This window comes from Patagioenas fasciata, chromosome 2, assembly GCF_037038585.1.
Source record: "Patagioenas fasciata isolate bPatFas1 chromosome 2, bPatFas1.hap1, whole genome shotgun sequence".
Taxonomy (NCBI): Eukaryota; Metazoa; Chordata; class Aves; order Columbiformes; family Columbidae; genus Patagioenas; species Patagioenas fasciata.
This window is the reverse complement of record NC_092521.1, coordinates 24806260-24829099: the sequence shown is the minus strand read 5'-3', so window position 1 is coordinate 24829099 and position 22840 is coordinate 24806260. Positions and strand designations below refer to the sequence as shown.

The 22840-nt window shown below is 41.9% G+C and overlaps 1 protein-coding gene across 1 annotated transcript in view; it reads left to right on the top strand.

The window, feature by feature from the left end:
• The first annotated feature begins 499 nt into the window (after positions 1-499).
• Positions 500-22840, top strand: part of LAPTM4B (lysosomal protein transmembrane 4 beta) — a 59799-nt gene continuing 37458 nt past the window's right edge. The window contains exons 1-2 of the mRNA XM_065832646.2: positions 500-666; positions 17399-17510. Coding sequence (XP_065688718.1) covers positions 571-666; positions 17399-17510 — 208 coding nt within the window. The 5' untranslated portion in view covers positions 500-570. The remainder of the gene's footprint in view (positions 667-17398; positions 17511-22840) is intronic.

The window sequence follows — 22840 nt, the reverse complement described above, 5'->3', positions numbered from 1 at the left end:
TCCAAAGCATTCCATGGTCTCCTCCGATGTTAACTTTAGCAACGAAACGGATTTTTATTTCTATCGGTTTGCCACTCAAGAATCGCTATAAGCTCTGCTCAGGCAGCATGGTCATGGGCTCCCTCTCATCACACCGGTTCCAGGCACAGCCTGGGGAGGCGTGGGGGGGACCCCCGGGAGAACGGCGCTTGAATGGCACTTTTCCACTACCCCTGACGTGCCGGGGACACGCATGACGAGCTGCCACCTTACGGAACTCCCTCCACTTTGTATTTTGAAATCCTTCAGTGCTTTGCCCTGATTGCTCCGGTGCCCTGAGGTTTTTGGGTGGGGTGGCCGGCGTCAGTGCTTGTAGGGGCGCGGGGGGATCGGAGGCAGCACCGCGGTTGCAGAGATGCGGCCACCACCCGGGGAACTGGCGGGAATTCGTCCCGCCCGCCGCCGCCCGGGCCGGCTCCCCCCGCACTCGGTCCCGCCCTCCGTGAGGGGCGGCCCCAGCCCGGCCCCGGTCCCGCCTCCGCGGAGCGGCGCGGTCAGAGGCGCGGAGCGGAGCCTGGAGGAGCCGCGGAGATGCTGAGCTCGCCCTGGGCCCGCTTCTACTCCAACAGCTGTTGCCTCTGCTGCCATGTCCGCACCGGCACCATCATCCTCGGCGTCTGGTACCTGGTAAGAGCCCCCTGCAGTCTCCGATTCCCCGGGGGTGTCCCCCCGGCCTGGGTCGCTGGGTACCGGCTGCAGGGGCAGCCTTGGTTGCTGCTCGGCAGAGGGGGCTGCCCATCGCAGCCCGGGCGTTTTTTGGAGATAACCCTCCGAGGAGTCATGTTATTATTAGCAGCGTAGTGCTCGGTGAGCTCCAGCGCTGCCCCGCTGCTGACCCACGGGTTATCTCTCCCCGGCAAGGCAGAGGCTGGTATTTAAACTGTCTAAATTGGGAAATGTAGCATGCGTGTGCTTAAGGGTCAGGGGGTGTGGGAACAGCAGACACAGAGCACGGGCAGGCTCGCCAGTGTCTCCAGAGAAAAACTGTTTTGAGGATGAAAATGTAAGGAGTGAAGATTCCTGGTGTGAGGAGTTTTCCTGGCTCCCCCAGACTCTGGAAGGGTGTTTCTCAGGCCAGGGCTGACTGCAGCCCCGAGGCCCCACTGCTGCATGAACTCTGGCAAGGCTGCCCGGATCCTGACCACACTGCACAGAAAATCTTGTTTAATTATCTCTGGTTGCTGCTTGGTGAAGAAGTCAGGTGTCCTCATCACTGCTGTTCCCTGTTTGTCAGATAACTGTCAGTATTACCAGTGGCTGTCTGGCAGAGGATTGAAACCTTTCAGGCAGCTGCTATCAGATACTAGAAAGACTTCTTTCTTCTGTCAGTGTTAAGGGACATGAGAGTGAGCAACTGACCCTCGAAGCACAGCTTTAATGGGTTACCATCAGTCCTAGAGGTTGTTTGACACCTAGTTATTCAGCCAGGGAAAAGAAGAGGAGGCACATTAAGACCTCAGATCCTCTCCTGCCTTTGACAATCTTTTCTCAATCCCTTGTGTGGCAATGCAGGAAAATCGGCTTTCCCGGAGCCGGCCCTGCCGTCCCCGCAGACTTTGCAAATGTGTCATGACGATAAAAAGAGCTGGTTCGTTGCTTTGGGTTATGTAGATGTGCTCTTCAGCCTTCTCAGTCCTTCCTGTCTCTCGGTGTGAGAAATCAGTCTCTGTCTGAAGCCAGGGCCATGCAGAGCTGTTTGCCAAGCATCATTTTTTAAAATGATTGCAAACGGAAGCAGATTAGACTCAAGCTTATTTGCTAACTACTGAAATTCCCTTCAGAAGCAAGTGAAAAATGCAGGGCTAGCTTCCATTGTAGGACAGCTCATTAAGTAAATTCAATCAGTGTAATAAAAAGGCTAGGTTGACATTTATGTCCTAGAAATCATAGGAAATGCTCTATGTCCTATAAAATACATATTTCACCACTGCAAAAAAGGTGCTTTAGTTGAACTATTTCTTGCTCTTAGTTTAATAAAATGCAATATCCACACTCCGTGGTATCTGGAATATTGACAGTACTGAAAAAGACACCTTTCTTTGCCTGTCTACAATGAAGTTTTCAGTAAGTTTTAATAATGCCTGAAAGCTTTTGAACATTTCTTCCAGCATGCTTGTTATTTCTTTCTGTCTTCAGCTGAATGAAGCCTTTTCACATTGGCTCCACAAAGACAAGGATACAGATATTTTAGCTGTTCAGTGGACCTAAAGATATGTGACAGAGAGGGAAGTGCAACAGCTAGCCTTAGACACAAAGAAGCCTGACAGTCTTTTAGACTTTGTTACCTATTATGTTGATAACATTTAAATATCAGTGCACCAATTTCACATACTATTTTTCTGCAAAATCTGTTTTTAAGTTTTCTTTTCTAACTAGCAGTTATTTCCTGATTTACACCTCTTCCTACTTTGCTTCTTTTGATTTCATAGATTTTTTCAGGGCAGATTTCTGAATGACTTCAAACAGACAATAATTCATAACATGTCAGGGTGCAAAGTTCTTTCTCTGCTTTCTCTATTATTGCAAATATTTTGATTTTTAAGGGTAGCTATTAAAAATAGAAATTAGGATGCACATTGATAATAAACACTAAAGCTTTTTGCTTCCTTACAAAGTTAGGAAGCAGTAAGGAAGGCAAGAGTTGTTCCTTGAGTAAATACCCTGGTTGAAAGGCCTGGTTTACAAGGCCGTATACAAAACCGCTATTTTATCTCAGATGTTGTTTTATCTCAGAAGAACAATTGTGATTTGATACCACGCACTATTGAGAGTTTACATAAAAATAGATGCTGTCCTAGTGGCAATTTTTTTCTCTGCATGCTTTTTGGGTGGTTGCATTTTTCCAAACCACAAATGAGCTATGAGGATTACCTCAAATAAAGTTCAAACAAAAACGCCTTTGATTTTTTTCACCACACCTGTGTGTATTCTGTATACTCTTTGCCATTATGTTTTACAGGAAATTACTTGAGGGAAAAAAAAGCATCCCCCTAGAGAGCGGCTTTCTTGTTGCTTTTTTCATATCTCTCTACTGTGAAGTGTAAGTTTTATTAATTCTATGGCTATGAATACAATGAGTCAGTAGCAGATGCTCCACTCCTGAAGAAGGAAAGAGAATAGTAACTTGAAAGTTTTGATAGGCTTTTAAAATTTTGACATGTTGAGCCATTTTTTCCAGGAGGCAGAATTTCATGTCTGAGTAAATGTGGAAAACATAGTGGATTTGTCTGGGATGATGTTTTAGCTCTTTTGTCTTTATGTTTTAATTGGATGCTTGAAATACTACAAATAGTGGAGAGAGTGGGGAGCTGAGTGCAGGTGGAGTCATGAGGGCTGAATGGTGAGAGCACTTTCCCTCACAGGCAAGGGGAGGGAACACTGTGTCCATTTCCAACGCATGCCCAGCAGCCATGGGCCCTTACAACCACCTTATACAGTATCAATAGCTGGGAAATAAATATTTAACTTTGCTCTATTTTAGAACATAATGGATCTCAGAAAGCTGATGTCTATATAGCTGTTGTGTTGCAGTTGTTTCTTCCTAGTACAGCCATAGGTACTGCATCTAGAATAAGATTATATAAAACAGCATTATATTATATTATATTGCAATATAGTATACACAATACATTATATATACTATCATACAAGTAAGTACTTCAATGTAAAAAGTAACTTGTAAAGGGCAGAGCAGGCAAGTATCAACCAGAGGAAATTTCCTGAAAATAATATCTAATTGGGTTGCAAAATAGTCTGAGCTTCAAGAATCAGTGTGCTGCCTTGGGTAGAAAAGCTTAACAGGGGGTGCTGCAATGTTGAATACAAACATTATGCTGAAGATTAAAAGGGCAGTAATAGGGCTGGCTGGAGTTAATATTTATTTCAAAACCTAAGGACCATTTTAGCTCAGATAGTTATTAATCTTTGGGTTTTGTCCCACTGGCATAGACTTTACACTTCTCCGCATTGTATCAAACGTGAAGTCAGAGATCACAAATTAATAATGCAGGAACATTTTGGGCACGAATGTCTCGCAAGTGTCATATTTGGGAAAAAAAAAGAAAAAGCAACATGAGAAAGTCACTTTCAGCAGCTTAGTTTTGTTGTAGGCAGTTTTATCAGCATGCTGTTCAAAGCAGTGACACCGCTGGAAGGAGTCAGCTTCAGTTCTGATCTCCCTGGGGTGCTGGAGTCCAGGACAAGGATGGCACTTGTGTTAGTTCCAAGTGACCCAATTGGTTCTGGTGAGTCAGAATAACAACCCCATTGGCAAGAACATTTATAAACACAGCTTATCTTCTTCCTGGGTAAATCGACTACAGTTTCTTTATGCGAAACACAAAGAAGGAACAATGTCACATGTGTTGACAGTGTCATGGAAGGATTTCCCACTCTCCTGACACACAGCAGTGGGGTTTATGCACACCCTGAGGCTCCGCTGGCACCACCTAGGACAAAGGAATTATTTCCCAGTGACTTGGGAGGGGGGCAAGATGAAACCTTAAGGCATCAGTTCAGAAAAAAAATAACATCAGGGTTTTGTTTTTTTTTTTTTAAAAGAGGGAACTTTCATTTTTGGGTGATGGGTGCCCAGTGGCCGCTTGCTGCCTGCCCCGCTGCAGCAGTGCCCTGGGCACGGGCTGCTCCTTCCCCCTGTTCCCCCGGTCCCGCAGAGCTGTCCAGCGCCGCCGATCTGCCCGCAGCACTGTGCTGCCTCCCACTGCTCCCCGGGGCCCAGCAGAGAGGGACTAAAAATAAAAACGCATGGAAGACCAAGAACCTTTCATAACCGGGAGTTATCAGGTTGTGCGGCTGAAGGACGTGCAGTAAGAACATAAATAGAGCAAGGCGAAGTTTTTAACCAGGGTGGCGTCAACGTTTGAGCTGCTATTTGTGGGAAGATCAGCATGAATTGCTAGATGTGACATTTCAATTCCAGACTTTTCTGAATATACAGTTGAAAAAATTCATAATTTCTGTCTGCATCCCAGTCATTTTTTAATAAAAGGATTGAATCCATATGGATGAAACATGTACTGGTAGTGGCCTTTTTATACTGTAAAGTAAAAGAAAAACCCTGGTTGCTATGGCCTCATTGATTTACAGGCTGAACACCCTGCTGAGATCAGTAGAGTGCACTTGACCTAATGTCAAAAAGAGAATCAAGGTATATATTTTACAACTGGGCCATACTTATTTCCTTGTCTTTTTCAAGCCCTGTGCAAAACAGCATGTATGGCAATGTGCTTAAATACCAGTTAGAAGATTACTGAAATCTTGGCTTGCTTGGCAGGGAATGGAGGTCAGCACTGACTGCACACGTAAACAAAATACACCTACAGGGAGGTCCTTTCAAGGTGTTCTGTAACTCCTGCAAACATAACACTGTTTGAGACCCACATCAGCAAGGGATTGTAAGTGTGGGTCCCTTGAAGATGATGAAAAGGCTCTTTCAGGGAAAATAAAAGAAATTCTAAGAAAAGATCATTTTATTAATTATCTTCAAACCTATGAGAGTTGCGAGATTTTGAAAACTGAAAAAAAAACGTGGAGCTGTGAAAGGGGGGAAACTGCAACATTAGAAAGCCTGATATTACAGGGAATTGGAAACTTTGCAATCCCAGCACAAGGTTGTGGGAGTTTGGATGAACACAAGTATGAGGCCTTGTGTTTTACTTAGAAAATTAGCTTGCTTAGTTTTTATATGGAATGAAATTGGCTGAGGATAAAGGATCTCCAAATAAAGGATCTCCAACTTTATCTGTGTATGAATGGTCATAGTACAACAGCCAGCTCATTGAAGACACTATTCCTTCGTATTAGCCAAGGATGTTGCTGCCTGTGTCGTGGCAGCATGATATAGCTGGAATGTTTGGCTGGGTCATCCTGCAGGCACTTCTGCCTTTATCGCCTCCACTAACAGTTCAATGCTGGTGGCACTGGGGAAAGAAGTCTTGCAGAATGGGGCTTGCTAGGTGTCCACCAGGTAATTGCCCCTCTGTGGCCCAGACCTGGACAGTATGTTCAGGAGGAAGAGCTGGATGGTGTCAACGACATAGCTAATTCCTGTCTCTTGGCAGGAGATGTAGTGTCAGCAGCAGGTGAGATTCCTCCACTGGCAGGTGAAGGAGTTGTGATACAATCTGAAATGACATGAGAATTCCAATTCTTGTGATGGAAATGGCTGCAGTATTTATATCCCAAGTGCCATGTCTATAAAATTATCATTAGCTTTTCTATTGTCTGTGCTTCCTGTCATAAAATGAAAGCTGAGATCTTGAAAAAAACAGTAACTTTTTCAAGTAACTCATTGCACATTTCCTGTACTTATACTTGCTCTTAAGGAGAGTGGAGAGAAAACTTGGAGTTCATTATGAATAAAAAAAAATTATGGACCCTACTTTCAAAGGCTTCCCTGTATGATTGATGTACAGGTTGAATATTCTACTGAGACTGGAATCAGAGGAGGTTCAGGGTATTTGTTCTTGGAGTGGTTCGCATCGTTTTCATTATCTTCTTCAGGACCAGTGGGAAATAAATGACAGATCCTGCACACAAATACCCGCTCAGGGCCTGCATGGTATTTTCGTAAGAAACTGAAAACGTATGTGTGCATTTGAGACATGATAGAACAAAGAATAAAAACCAGCAACGATTGTTAGTGTGAACAAAATGTGTCTTGTCTGAAGGAGCTTCTTGATAACTACATTCTGACTGTAACTTCTCTAGAGAGACAGTATTAAATAACATAACAGGTAGTTGCCTCGAGAATGGCTTCTGAAGAACACCTTAAAGGACTCCTCCCACCATGTACAAACCCAGGTTGGTTTCTGCAGTGCAGGACCTTATCCCACTTCCTTTCTCCAATTAATGTTTCAGGCCCTCTTCAGTTAAATTACAAAATGAAGTACCATATGTGATGAATTTAAATCACACAATCAATAAGACAGCTTGCAAAGACTCTAATCACTCACCTCTGGGTGACAGAATCAATCCATGAGCAGGCCAGAAAGATGATCTGAACAAAAGATGGATAAATCAGTACACCATATTCCAAGTCACCTGTTCTTTCTGTTCTGAGTGAAAATAGCCAGGTTTGTGTATTTGCTGTGTTGCAGAGAGGAGCAGAAACAGCATTTTGTCAGTCCTCCCCAAACTCTGTCATAAATCAGTGTGTTTATTGATGATTTTAACAACTTTTAAAGTCATTAGAGGGCTAAAATTTCTTGTAAGCATCTTTTGGACAATCCATGCATTTACTAAACTGTTTATTAGTCTGTAACACAGCACAAAATGCCTTTAGGCTCTAATCCCCTTAAATGTGCATATTTTCTTATATTCCCAAATACTACAGTAGGATTTTTCACAGACTATATGAATCATTGCAATCATAGCTGATAATCTGCAACAGTTCTCCAGGATAATGACATAGTTGTCTCTTCTAATCAACAGAGTTATCAATTCAGAAAATACAAAACTTCATAGAACACCTTTTTTTTTCTTAGTAACACCTTCAACTGGATAATAAATTCTCTGAGATTACAAGGAACTGTTGTCTTCCTCCAGTGAGAAAACAGATAGTTGGTTGTTAGAGGAGCAAAGTTTACATAAATGCTTGTTAAAGGTAAGAAACCCATTAAAAGTCCAGTATGATACAATTACATTTGGGTTTTTTTATACAAAAATAATGAATGTATTTATAAGAAAGAGAGGAGGTATTACATTAATCAAGTAAAATGTGTTTAGAAGTTCTGTTGAAGGTTAATATGTATCTCCTAGTGAGCCAGAAGAGAACACATTAAGCTTTGTAAACTGATGGTTGATTAGACTGACGTCAGTGAAAATGCAATTAGTCTTATATATTCCTGGACATATGGAACGGATGTTGCAAAATAGCCAGGAATTAATTTCCTTGATTGCTTTCTTCTTCACTGGCTTTATTGTGAGGCTCATGCTTTGACTGTAAAACTCTGAAAGTTTAAAGTGAAAATGTGCAGGGGAGTTTCTGTGCTGTTCTGCATCTGGGCTGGAGGTTTAAAGTCCCAGATTTCCAAACAGCAGAGTAGGAAGAGAAAATACACACTCATTGCTGAAGGTGCAAGGGAGTGCCTCTGGTCAGTCTGAGGTAGTGAATCTGCCAGGAAGGCATCACAGAGAAAATAATCTGGATTTAAGCCTAACGCACTGTTCCTGGACCTCTGTGGGTCTGCTCTCTTTCAGATGTCTGCAGTCAGCTCTGACTACCCTCATCCTGGTCCTCTGCCTTTAGAGAGCTTTTTAAAGTGCTGTGGCTGTTTTTAATTTCATTCCTGGCTTGTGCTGAGCAAGGTCTTGTTCTGTCAGGAGATATATTAATCTACTTTATAAAGACAGGACAAATGCTTTTGGCAGAAACACAGGTTTGTGGGAGATTTTCACCTTGTAGAGGTGTGTTTTCCACGTGTGAAGCAGCTGTGCCCAGGTAGATTAGATGCATGTGATCATGTTGTTTACTATTTCAATAATTATCTGTACCATACCATCCTTTTTTGCTATGTCTGCTTCTTCCTTGCATAACTAAATCACTGCCCTGGGTTGCAGAATGATGCAAAGATGCAGTTTACTACTGACAGCCCTGGCCCCTTGCATAGCATCTGTGGATGTTGCCTGTGGGGACTACATAAGAACAGACGATCGAACGTTTGGTGTGGGTTTTCATTATAATTTATTTATTTATTTGTTTGTTTGTTTAAATTAAGTGGACATATGTGGCTTGCTGTCAAAAGCTAGGGCACAGTCGTCTCACCAGTGCAGTGACTAGAAGTCAGTCTGAGCACAGACAACATCATAGGCTGGTGTGGGTGAGACATGTGAGCTGCTGGCCAGTGCCAGCTGCTTTGGTCAGTCCAGCACAGGTACTCAGCTGCTCTGTTACAGCTGCGCTGATTGTCCCATCCTCTGTCAGGGGTTCACACTAAGGTTCTGACCCCTGGGAGCTGCCATAAATCACATCAATAACAAGTCGGTGACAGGTCTGCCCTCAACCTTTAAGAGTCACCTGCACAACTCGAAAATGAATTTCCGTAGTCAAAGACATATCCCAGCTGACCAGTTGAACAACTCTTTTTCTAATAAGATTTTGATGCATACCAATTTTTTGCTAACTCTCCACAGCATCCTGAACCGAGATGTGCTTTAGTAGAAATTGTGAGTCGGTCTGGCAACGTTATGATTTGAACATGGGTATGTGATTTTATTTCCCAAGGCTGGGCAGAAGACCTCAGTAATAATTTTCAAGACCTTGCTCAGAAACTGTTTCGACTTCCTTTAAATACAATGTAAACGTAACAAAGAAACCACCAACTAATTTACATGCAAATATCCTCTTAAACCTGACAGGACTAAGATTAAGTATATAACAAATTAAACTCTATCCCTAGGGAAGCAGAAACCTCCAGTGTGCATCCTGCACAGTCTATCCATCTAATTTTTCCTTTATAAATTTAGTCATTACCATATTTCATTAGTAACAGACCTCTTGTGGTTTTGGTTTTAGGACCGTTAAAAGGCTGGCAATAGGCAGTAGTTGAATCATTTGTATAGAAGAGTGCTGATAAATTATGCTGGACTTCCTATATCAATTTAATCAGCATAACCTTTGAATTTCAATGCTTAGTGTCATTATAATAATCAAACTCGAGTTTATATATAAAGTGATTAAAATATTTTGCACAGCTTTTTATTATGTGCTCTCTATAACATGCACTCTGTAAAATGCTAGTCTGAACCTGTCCGGATCATTCTTTGATTTCTCATGAGTAATCTAGAAAAATAAGCGTCAAGAATTACGGGCTTTGCCCTGTCTTCTCCAGATTAAAGAACATGAAAATTTAATTGCTACTTTTGATCTGACTAATGCTCTCCCTATTTCAGTTCAGTATTTCATGTAACAGCCAGAAACATACATTTTGAAACTATACGGGGAGGTAAGAAGGAACAGTCTGTGCAGAGAAGATTTTTTTTTTTTTAATTCTATTCGTTTTTAAAACTATTAGTTTAAGTTTGGGCAACAACCTGAAGCACAAACGCTTATACTTTGTTTTTAAGATGCTTTGTACTATGACCAAGCACTTGAATGAACAGCTCATCCTTTTCTGTATTCTTCCAACCTTTTGGCTTCAGTAATAATGGCTGGTAATGACTTTCACTCGTGAAAGAGGTAAAGGATTTCCTTTAACCCAGCTCTATCTGGCCATCATTCTGTTTCCCTTCAGACTGCTATGTTTCATTGGGTGAGCCTGACAGTATTCAAGAAGAGGCTGGACAACACCCTCAGACACATGGTGTGAACTGTGGGGTTGTCGTATGCAGGGACAGGAGTTGGACTCGATGTTCCTTGTGGGTCTCTTCCAACTCGGGACATTCTATGATTCCAGTGTGGATGAGTTTCCTTCCTTGGACCATTCATTATTTTGTGTATAACTAACACATCTGCAGCTTGTGCCCTAGCACTGGAGAGCTCAAATATTTTCATTAGCACGTGGCAGAAGACTTGCACAGTGGAGAAAAAGAATGAGAGGTATCTACTCTGACAGCCAGAATTCTCCTGCTCTGCCTTTCCTAGGAGTTCATGCCACTCAAGGATGTGTGCTCAGATGTAGCTCCTGGGTCCTGGGTGTCCTGATGGAGAAGGGGACTGAACTGCTGCCATGAGATCTGTGAAGAAACTTGGGCACACGAGGGGAACACCTAATTCCTTCTCATGTTGTCTGTAGCAGTCTGACAGTTGTAAAAGCTTTACTTCTAAATTGCATCTTTGTTACCTCTTCAATCAGAGTTCAGAAAAAAATAAATATATATATGTATATATATAGATATATATACTCTGCCTAGCAGGGAGAGAGAACAGGCAGAAAAAGCTTCTTATACCGAACAATCCATCATAAACATTAACTCATCATCAGTGCTAACAAAAAATTTGGGAAAGGTGCCCCAGATAGTGCAAATCAACACTGAACTGCTGCATTAAACCCTGATTTGATTTACACACACCCCGCCCCCCCTCTTTTGTAGGGTTCTTTTGTCCTCTTGATGAATTAAATTGTTCTTGCTTTTATTAATGTCTTCAATGCTGAAAGAAAAAAGCAAGAAAAATGCAAAGAACATAGAATCATAGAATCATTTATATTAGAAAAGAACTTCAACCTATCATTACTAAGTCCACCACTAACCATATCCCTAAGCAACACATCTACATGTCTTTTAAACACCTCCAGGGATGGTGATTCAGCCACTTCCCTGAGCAGCCTGTTCCCATGCCTGACAACCCTTTCCATGAAACAAAGCATGATGAATGGAAAGGCAAAAGTAGACAGCGAGAATTAAGGATGTTGACTTAAGTATATGTTTTTCATGCATTCTTACTTTTTCTAACAGTAGTACTGACTTCAAATATCCAAGTATTCTAAAATGTTTACAAACTTAAGTTGTTAAATTTGTTTCAAGGAGCAAAATATTTTAAGATTAGAGTTTTGTTTCTATAAGAATGAACACCCAGAGTCATAAGCTTACCTTGAGTTTTTTGAAGGGGGATGGAAGGCATGGGGTTTTGTTTGAGACTCTCTTCAGTTTTATTAAAAACATTTAGAAATTCTTTCTAGTAAAATTAATGTCATTGGTGATTTCCTTCAATAATATCTCTATAGAGGGCAACAAACTAAACCCTGCCAGTTTTATGGGGTTTGGTTGGTTGGTTGGTTGTTTTTGTTGTTGTGGTGGTGGTGGGTTTTTTATCTGTGTTTTTGGTTTGGTTTGGTTTTTAATATGCCAGAATTGTGTGTGTCAGTTCGAAACCTGGCCAAGGTTTACGAGCCTTGGTCAGCAGCACCCCCAGATGGCTCACTGTCCGAAGTTCTCGGAGAAATCTGCTGTTATTTAATGCTCAGTCACAACCATTTTTGTTCAGAAACATCACCTCTGTTTTCATCTGGTAGCTCTCAGATACAGGACTGTAGAGTGAACTACAGCGATGTTTTTGGTGACTAGCTAATTCACTAATATAGACTACAGAAAATTGGGGGTTAACCCAGAATGACAGCGTTTTTCATTAAATCTTTTTTCATTATTTTCTATATCGTAAAAGCAAAGTTTATCTTTACAGTTTTTTTTTTAGTTTTCTCCCTTTATCTAGGAGTATGGGGGTTTTATACTCAAATGTTACTGGGTTGTTCACTGTCATTAAACCAGCTCCCTAGAACCCTGACAGGGGGCACAGGAGGTGAATTAGTGCTCCACCAATTCAGAGATTTAGGTAGTATGCTTAAGTGACTCTCTCTTGAGTTCAGTGAGGCTGAAAACAGACCCAGACTTAACAGTGTACATACATATTTCACCACATAGACAGCATCCAGATGGTTACATACATGGATTCAGTTATAAACTGAACCCTCAATATGAATAAAGCTAGGGAGTTTTCTTACTTTTTCCCATAAATATAAGGAACTCTCTTCCCTACCCTGGGAAGTCTTGGGAGAACTGTAGTAGAATATTTGTAGGGGGCACCCTGTGGACTGCAACAGAAACATTGATACACTTTTGATACAGTGTGTCGAGTTAAAGTAAGCTTAATATTTCCTCTTCTAAACTCATTTATTAGAGCATTTATTTCAGTTCTTAACTGTAAGCTGGAGGAGGCAGGGACAAATTATGCCATTGTAAGCACTGACACATCTTTTCGTATTTATGGACATCTATAGAAGTCACTGGCTTGTCTTAGGGATTAGCAAAAAGATCTATGTTAACAGAATGCTTTAAGGAGCTACTGGAGCTAATTTTATTTCAGGTAAGCTGGGATAGATATGATGAAGCTGCACATCTGTGAAGGGTCTGAAATTACAGTGGTACTCATTTTCTAATCACCTGTTGATACAGTGATTCCTGACACCTTCCCTCCCCTGCATTTTATCTCCATGGGTCACCACAGTTCACTGCTGATCTCTGGAACAAATGATATGGAAAAGAAGACAGCATACTCATTGGTGGCAGAGGTCTGAAATATTAGTGCATTATACAGTTTCTAAATACTGGATGCTGTCTGCTGTTGCTTCCTTGCATCCTAAACACTGCACGTTCCCTCTAGCAGAGCTGCCTCACCTCACACATAAGCTGCTGGCTCTTTATCACAGTACAGATGGAAGCAGCAGCAGCAGCTGGCGATGCCAGTCCTGTTCTCAGCACATTCTTGCCTTTCTCCCTAGTGCCTGTATGCACCTTCTCTCACACAGTTGTTGCTGTTCAAAATATCTTCTACCCAAATCTGAAGCTGTTTTGTAAGCCCAGAACAGAAAATCCAAGTAATGCTCCAATATTTGGACTAGCTGTATCCTCCATAATATGTCCTGTTTTCCCCTTTTCATGACATATTCTGAGGTCTCTGCAAAGCAGAGTTATTTTCCTCTACATTGACAAGAAGCTAAATGTATTCCACCTGGTTGCCAGAGAAGCAAGATTTGGGGATTTTTTAAATTACTGTTTTATTTCTGAATCAGGATAAGAGGACAGTTGGGCATTTCTAGGACTTTCTGTGAGATCTCTATCTAGTCTCTTATTAGAGTACTCTGGGCACCAACCATCCTGGAGATGCTGAGCCCAGGTGCAGAACCGGGGGCTGGTAATGGGATCCATCAACAGCCCCCAACATGGCAGATAATAAACCAGGGTCAGGGGCCATCGAGGGAGCCCAACCAGGAGCAAAAGGGGACATGACCAGGGACACAACTGCAGACAAGCTGCAACATACATTCAAGGAGTCCACCCAGGAAGCATGGCTGGAGAGTGGCACCCTGGGTGATGACCCCAGCCTGAGCTGAAATGGAGTCCTGGGCTGGGGTCGGGGGAAGAGCTGAGCAGGGCCAGTAAGACCTGTTAGTGCTCCCAGGGCTCCTCCCCCATAACTCTGGGCAACATGATGGCTGTAACCAGCAGCAGGACTCAGTGGTCACAGTCCTGACTTGATAGTGGAATATTGTGCAATTTATTCTTACTGCTGAACACCACCCTGCTGCATGAACATGTTTTGGTGTCTTCATTCACAAAAGCAGGATGGTGTCTCATTGGGAAAGTATAGGGCCTAGGTACTTACTGGAACTTCGAATAATGAAAATGCTTTCTAAGCATTGTTAATTGTTGCATTATTTGTTGCTGGAGGAATGTAAGGAATGAAGGAAATTTTTGCCCTGTTGAGAGAGCAGATTACAAGCCTCATGCCAACTGCATATAGCAACAGGGAATCACTTAATGCTCTTGTCCTTGATGATGTGTCCTTGGAAGATGCTGCATCAGTAAGTTTTTAGGCACATTAAATTTATGCATTAAAGCGTTTTTCAAAATTCAACAATCACATCACTTTCAAAACAAGATAAAAACCCTAACAAATACAATACACCCAACTGTGCACACATTTTTCTCAGAGAGAGGGTAAGCAAATAAACATGTGATGGATTTCACTTCTGCTGCTGACAGCACAGTCGGAAGGTGCTCAGAGATTATGAGAATCTCAAGAGAACAACCTGATAGAACAGAAAAGTGATGCACTAAAGAGCATTAGAGAGATTCCTACTGACCACAGCAGACTTCAGATCAGGCAAACACAATCTCTGTCTTATACAGAGACTTAAAGGCAATGCTGACTAACACATAATTTGAATCTGGATGTATCCATATGGAGAAAGTAGAGTGCCTAGGTTGGTATTTTATGAATCTTCCTGACTATATCTGTATGGAAGATTAAATTTGTATGCCTTTAAAATAGCAACACTATATATGTTTATAGCTTCTGATTGCTTGGTTATTTTGAGTACTCTTCTTAAGTAACATATATCTATTACTGGCATATGTCCTCTAACTTTCCAGAAAAGAGTATAAAGCAAGAACTGGATTGTAACAATAAGTTATACGTAATTTTTTAAATTAAAAGGACTTATAGAATATAACTTTGAATCTTGAGTCATCTGTCTTCAAAGTCAAGGCAAGAGCATCTATGGCTACAGCACTCCAAATACAAGGCTATTTAACTGTTCTATGAAAATATGCTGTAATGAAGATTTCAAACCCCTCCAGACAATCTTTTCTGCTGTCTGATCATTCTTATTGTTCAGCAAGCTGCCTAGCCTAAATTTCCTTTTGCTGTAATTTAAATCTTTTACTTTACTCATCTCCCAGTGGATCTGGAGAAAAATCTTTTGCCTCCTTCTTTTCCTCACCATTCTGCTTATAGAAGACTAGGACCTCTCCCTCCACCTTCTTCTCACTAAACTCCATTTTTGTCCTGGTCAGCCACATTTTCCACATGTCTGAACATCCCCTGTTCTGTTGCAGGATCCTCTCTGGGTTTTTTCTCAGTACGTTTGAGAAGGGCTTCAAACAGGAGAGGCCTTGTGGAGGGCGAGTGGGAGGATGAATTGTGTGTCTAATACCCAGGTTCCTGCAGTGCTGCCCACCACCGTGCTGCTGCACAGAGGAACTCATGGGGTGGCACTGAGTCGCGTTCAGTTTATTCCTTGTCATACCCAGAGTCCTTTCTTAAGAACTGTTACCTACTCAGTTGTTTCTCTTCATTCTTCTGCAGATTTGTCACAGATGTGATGTTCTATGCTTATTCGTACTGAACTGTGCTCTGTTGTCTGAATTCTTCCATAGTTGGTCAAAACATTTTAAATCTTGTCTCCTGAAGTGCTTATGGCTTGGCCTTCTCTACAAATTAAAGAAAGATATACGTCACAAGTTGCCTGAAATACTGAATCTTTCAGTGATGCTGAAAACCCAAATCAATATGTTTTCCATGCTGGCCGTGAATCCTTGACAACTCTTCTTTCATTACAACTATCCAGCTGTTTGTGCACTCATCTTCCTACACCTTCAACTGAATCGAGTTTTCCTGGCTCATTTATGTCAAAAGTCTTGCTAAGAGCGAAGAGATGATACCTACTGCTTTTGCCCTCTCTATAAGCCCTCTTAGCCTGTCAGGGAAGGAAAATAAGACTAATTAATTACAGTTTGTCCTTGACAAGTCTGTAGTGATTGTTGATTATGTCTGTGCAAATCTGAAATGGGGAGAAAGTTTGATTATCTGTTCCTAGGTTTATTTTATTCTAAATCTCACAATCTAGCCAGAAAATTTTTATATGGCCTTCCTACTTAGTAAAGGAATGCTTGTAAACTCTGAACTCAGTCTATTCTCAGCAGTTTTTCAAGAATTATTGCTAACAGATCTGGTATCAGCTAAACCTGATGTAATTTGCCTATCAGAAAGCGTTTATCTTACCCAATAAACTTGCTAGACTGTTCATGTCTTATTATATCCTGTGTTCCTACACCTTTTTGTTGCTGTTAATAACCTGCGATAAGATTAGGATGACTTCAAAGTGAGAATCAAAGCAATAAAATCCATGTTTTCCCAGCATACTCTTATTATCAACCTTCTTTTCTCCATTTCCCTGTTTATCAGTTATCTTCCTAGTTCTGTAGAATAATCTTTTAGTCAGGCTGTGTTATTTCATGCTGAGCAATCTTCTTTTCTGCAATTAGCCCTCTTCACTTCACAGTGATATGAGCATTTTGTTCAGATTTATTTTAAAATATAAATATTGGCTACTTCTGCATTCCTCTCGTAGCTGATACTTGACAATCCGCTTCTGCTGAATCACTCAACGCTATATTCTTGCATTTAAGTCACTTATTGTATTTCATAGTCAAAGCCTTAGTGTACATTAATGTCTCTCTGTGCCATATGGCACAGGAACATGTGCATCAGATATTGGGCTCATGTTGCCACCTACTCCCATCCCCTCAATGCCCCTTGCTTTAGCAGCTCACGTGCATCAGCTTGTCACTCACGGCCTCTTAAAATACAGCCTCTTCCAGCAAATCAGCTCCTTTTTGATCATCTAGCAATTTTAGAGGGCCTGTTCCCAATTCCAGCTCTGCAATGCTAATAATCCGTGATCACATCACTCATTTGTGATAATCTCAAAATGATTGGTTTTAATTGATTTTAGTTTTTGCAGCAGAACAAACTGAAGTGGATGTACTAACATGTTTTGTAATTTGAAAGAGCAACAATAACTTGTCTGATGATGTGGGAGAGAGTTGGAATGAAAAGAGGTAATCTGTATTTCATTTTCCTGCTGCCACCTGAGGAAGAAATAGGTGGTCTTTACACAAACCCAAAGAAACTAATTGTAGTGTTAGTTAAATACTACAGTTGTACAGTTAGAAAACAGCCTCTGTTATAGTTGGCACGGACTGTGGTGGGAATATCCTGCCCAGAGGTTTTTCACTGATTACTTTCAGTCTGACCCTTTTCCTTTTTTTCTCTCTGTAGATTATCAATTCGGTGGTATTACTGATTCTACTGAGCGCCCTGACCGATCCTGACCAGTACCACCTAACCAGTGCTGAATTAGGGGGTGAATTTGAATTTATGGATGATGCCAGTAAGTAGAAACTGTCAAAATAACTAACACTCATTGCTCCAGTGTTTATGTAACTGTCCCATCATTTCAGTAATTACTGTTCTTTGATTATTGCTTCACCTTAGTATCTTACAGATGCCTTTTTATTATGAAAGGCGTATTCATGGCGCAGCTCAAATTGGTTACTGATTAGTGACTTTATCTGTTACCTATTAGTAATCCATCTGCTGTGCTGTGTCCTGCCTTGGCAGAGGCAGAGTCAGCCCTTGACATGGAGATGTTATCCCTGATCATGATGCTGAAAGTCCCAGGAGGATTTTGCAAGATGCAGGGGGATGTGGACCCTCTGCACCTCCCAACACCACGTCCCACAGTGTTTGCACATGCATGAGAACCCTCACTGCTGTTTATGTAACTCGCTGAATGTGTTCATTTGTGTTGTACATATTTATGTAGCCCCCCATATACACGTGGCATGACCTGTTGTGATAGATGCAAATATAAATATTAACTGTACAGTCATAGGTGTGTTAATGATAACACAATGCTGCTTCTTTATCTCACCAAAAGGCATGATAATAAATCTCCAATACAGTTTCAGGGAAGGGTGAGCCAGGTCCTTTATATCTCCTGCAAAAACCTATCCTTTGGAAATGTTTCTTTCTTCCCAGAACGTTTCAGATTTTTTGGTGATGTTTGATTTCTTGATCTACTTTAACTGTTTAAGTTGTATCTAGAAAACTTTTGCTTCAAAATGATTTTGATGAAAATGTCTGATTATTTTAATTTCTTGTCACAAGACTTACATTTGATATTTCTCACAGTAATCTGAAACAAGATCTTCTACTAGTTACATGGGTATCTTGCTGCTCAAAATCATGCTTATCTACAGCAAAATTCTCCATGTCCTTTCACCATTCCTACTGAAGTCAGTAGAAAGATCAGTAGGAAAAGGAATAACCTCACATGTAAGCAAAACAGATGCATCCATGGTGTGGGTATCAGTTAAGAGATGCTTATTTCCACAAGCTCTATAGTGCAGATACACCTTGAGGGCCTACATTTAATTAATAATAAGGGGCAATTGCTACTTTATTGTGTCTTCATTGAAAAACTACCTACAACTTTCAACTAAAAGTCCTTTTTATATAACTGGATTTAAGAAAGTAAGGACCACAGTAGATACAGATGGGCTCCCAGCTGATTCTGACATATTAAAACTGACTGCCTTGTCCTAATTCTCAGAGATTAACCTTGGTAATGACTGTCTGTCAGTGTGGTTTTATATAGCCGACATCAGAGGCCTGCCAGTGCCCAAGGCTTTAAAATAGTAATTCTGTTTTGTAATGCAATAGCTGTCAGATCAAGTACATTGGGGATTTCCATCTACACTTGAAAATTGTATTTTCTGTATTTTTTTTATCAAGACTTCTGAAGTAAACCCTGAAAGACTGTAAAAGAATGGCTTGTGCGCCAAGTGACCTCATTTCTATTCGATAAAGGGAACATTTCACAAGCATTTAAAATACGAACGAACATTTGAATTAATGTCTCTTTTTATTCTTTGACTCCCTCTGGTTTAATGCCTTACTGAGTAAAGGCAGCTGAATCAAGCCACTGGCTTTTAGAGTTATTGGAAATAGCTAGCAGGAGAGAACTTTTTTTTTTTTTTTTCTTTTTTCTTTAAGTATGACTATATTTGTTCAAATCTGAGGAAATGTTTTCTTATGAAATAAAGCATCAGACAGACTTCCACGTGCTCTTCTCTTGTCCTACTTTTGTCTTTTTTGAAGAAATGTTTCCCAGGTTAGCTGTAGATGCTGAGATGCTTTGATGGGAAACCATGTGTATAAAACACAGGAAGATGCATCAATTTTTATTCCAATGAAGGTCCCAAAGTTGTTATTTGTATGTACTTGTGTTGACAAATAATAGTGATTGAAATATTAGTAGCAATTTTTCCCATTACTACTTTTGATGTTTATATTGATAGCAAACAAAAATGTGCAGTCATGAAGTTTGCATGTAAAACTGTCACACCCTTTCCCTCCCTCCTCATGTAGTCATAAAAGATCTGAAAATATCAGCTGGAAATAAACTGATCAGCTGAGTCACCAGCTGACTAACCTGAAGTTAATGACAGATTTCCCTTGACTTCCAAGAAACCAGGATTCCCCCAATATTTGTGTTCTTATTTATTTCTGGATGTGCTCAGGCCTGGTTTATGGAGAATTTTTTATTTTCTGTTCTAGCTGTCGGAAAAAGTCCTGCCATGTGCAGAGCCAGAGCCAGGATAGTGCAAAGTGCTTGAAAATGCCTACGAAGCATCAATTCTTCGGCAAATTGCTGCTCAGCCTTAATTTCAGGATTTAGCGTGGTTCCCAGGACATTACCAGAGGCTCCAAAATGCCTGTTTGATTAAGCAGAGAAAGGATTTACCTAAGCACTTAGAAAAAAAACCTGTAGTTTATAGCTTTCCCCTTCTATTCTAGAAAAGGAAACAAGGGGGAAAAAAGTCTGCCAAGGCTTGCCATGCGGCAGATGGATATACTGGAAGACACCAGCGTGTGTGGTTTGGCTGACTCTCCAAGACGTACATCTGGGAGCAGGGGAAAACGCTGGGCTTCCTCCTGTGCTGGATATTCAGCTGAGCCCATTTAGTCTCATCTTTCTTTTTATTATTTCCTTAGGGCCTGAGGGATTTTACGGACTAGAAGCTGGACTAGGAAAAATTAGAAATGTGCGAGCTGCCCCATGTAACACTGCTGCTGTTAAGAGGCTAATGATCTCTGGGAAGGAGCTGGAAAAGCCTTATAAATCATTTTGACTTCCCAGAGGGTTTCACCTGAGCCTCCTGCTCTGCTTTTCCAGGCACACAGGCCACAGTCCGGCCATGTCAACAGCCCAGACAAGTAGTGAGTGTTGCTTGGATTTATTCACTGCCTTCAGTGTCCCAGATGCATGTGATATTTCATAAGCCAAAACTAGGACTGGAATCCTGTGTGTGCTGTATAGAAGCTGAGGGGGACTTTGACACCAGTGTCAGCAGCTCAAGCCAAAATCCATCTGTGTCCCTGCTTTGGGATGGGTGGGTGAGATAAGCAGAGGTCTCAGGGCAGGACAGGGTAATGTGATGGTCTCTCTGCCAAACATGACATGCATCCAGGGCTTAGAAAGATTAATTCAAATAGAAAAATGTTAATAAAGAAACCTACAAACAGCAAGCTTGGACTTCTGTTGTGGGGTAACGGGAAGTGGCAGAGCACATACCCTTCCTGTCCCAACCCATCATCAAAACCCATGTAGCATGAGCCCTATGTCACAGGGAGGGGAAAAAACCAGATCCTTGCCCTGGTGCAGCACATTCAGGGCTACAGCTTTCCCTTTAGCCTTATCCTCTGGAGCAAATGATCTGGGCTCAAAGGTGCAGAAAGCTCTTTCCTTCTCATTGGCCCCTCTCCTTTGGTGGAGAGAAAATGCTGCCACCACATGGGTTGCGCCCCAGGATGCTGCTTGAGCTCACACAGGTAGCTTGGAGGAGAGAGAGAGCCAGGCAGCAATCCTCAGCTGGTAGTAAAAGGCCAGACTGCTTGATAAATAAGGCCAGGAGGGTGGGCAAAACTGCCTGAGGATTGTAGGCTGCTGATCAGCAGCTTTCTGGCCCCTTCTGTCGGAGCCATGAGCCAGTGATCAGCTCCAGGGCTGGGGCAGGTGATGAGCTGGAGGGTCTGAGGTCTCCATCACTCCACACAGGTCCTGGCTCAGGGACTGGCCGCACTGGCTGCTCTTCCCTGTCCTCTCAGTACCTGTCACCAGCCTTCTCTGCAAGAGGAGAGGGGATGGCAAGGAAACGCTTGTGAGATGGGCAACAATCCTGTGCCAGCAAGCACCTCCTGGCCAGCCCCACCAGCATTTTCTCCCCATTGCAGCAGGAAGGTAGGATCTCACTGCAAGGAATAAGAAGATAGAAAGATCAAACTGGTTTCTTTAAAACCAAGCAGAAGGCTCAAAAAACTGCCTAGGACAATAGGCTGTATAACCACTTCAGTAGACCAAGTACAGCCCTTCTAGCCACATAAAGTGCACACGTGACAGGAATAATATCCACACAGCCCTGTTAGCTTCTCATTTAATGCGCTACATATCTAGTTTCATTCTCATTAATTGAAGTCGACACAGCTCAAAAACCCCAATGAAGCCTTAAATGAGAAAGAACCAGCTTGAGCCAACTAGGACTTGGCACAGCAGAGCACAGCTATAGAGACACTGGAGACAGGGATCATGAGTGTGTCAGACCAGAGCTTCAATGTCAAGTTTATCACAGTTCGCTAGGCTCTGGCTCTGAACTAGTACTGTGGTGATCATGAGCAAAGCAATGCTTGTGACTGCTGCCTCTGCTGCAGGTGAAAATGACAGCAGCTTCCCCTTGAATGTAGTGAATAGGTGACTGGGATTGAGAACGGACACAATAAATACGTGAGCAGTGGCTTCAAATTGATAGTTAAAATAAAATATTGATCCAAAAAGGCTCTTTTAGAAGAGGTTCAATTGAGGTTGGTGGCTATAGGCAGCTGTTTTCACTTCTTTTCTTTCATCACCTTGACTGTACGTGTTCTATTCAAAAGCGTTTTCACAGGATGTATGTGGGCAACTAGAGTAAAAGACCACACAAATAAGAGTGGCTGGAGAGTAGTTTTGTGGTTCTTCTTCCTCTTGAGGGCAGAATTTTTATCACCTCTAACACGCAGAGCACAGCCTTACAGCTCCTAAAAAACTGGAGGCTGGCCATGGCAATGCAGCTTCGATACCTGTGCTGGATGTCCAGATTCTCTGCACAGTCAAATAAGTGAAGTAGGTGCCTCTGAAGAGCAATTTGGGATGGAGAGCAATTTGGGATGAACTGAGATGGCATCCCCTTCTGAATTACAGGCAGGGAGCCCAGCTGCCTCCAGATGGCATTTCCAAGCACCACAAGCTGAGCTGTGTAAAACCACCAGGTAGGAAGCAGTGAGAGAAGGGGTGCAGCTAACCTCAGTGCTGAGTGCTGCTGCCTCTCCTGGGTCAGACCTGCTTATTTGGACAACATGAAAAAGATTCAAACATTTGCACTGTCTGGTCTCCAGGCCCTCAACATACTACAGTGGTTTAAATGTGCTCCTCCAAGTGCCCAGGAGAGGGGTCCCATCCACTAAATTAAGAAGTAGCCTGCAATAGGGCTTCTTGTGTTGCATTTGAGTCCCTATGCAATCACAAGGGCAAAATTCAGGGGCAAGAGTGAGGGAGCAAGTGTCCTGAAATCCAGGACACACAGTGTCCTGGAAAACGGGAGACCTGCACTCCTAAATCCTTAA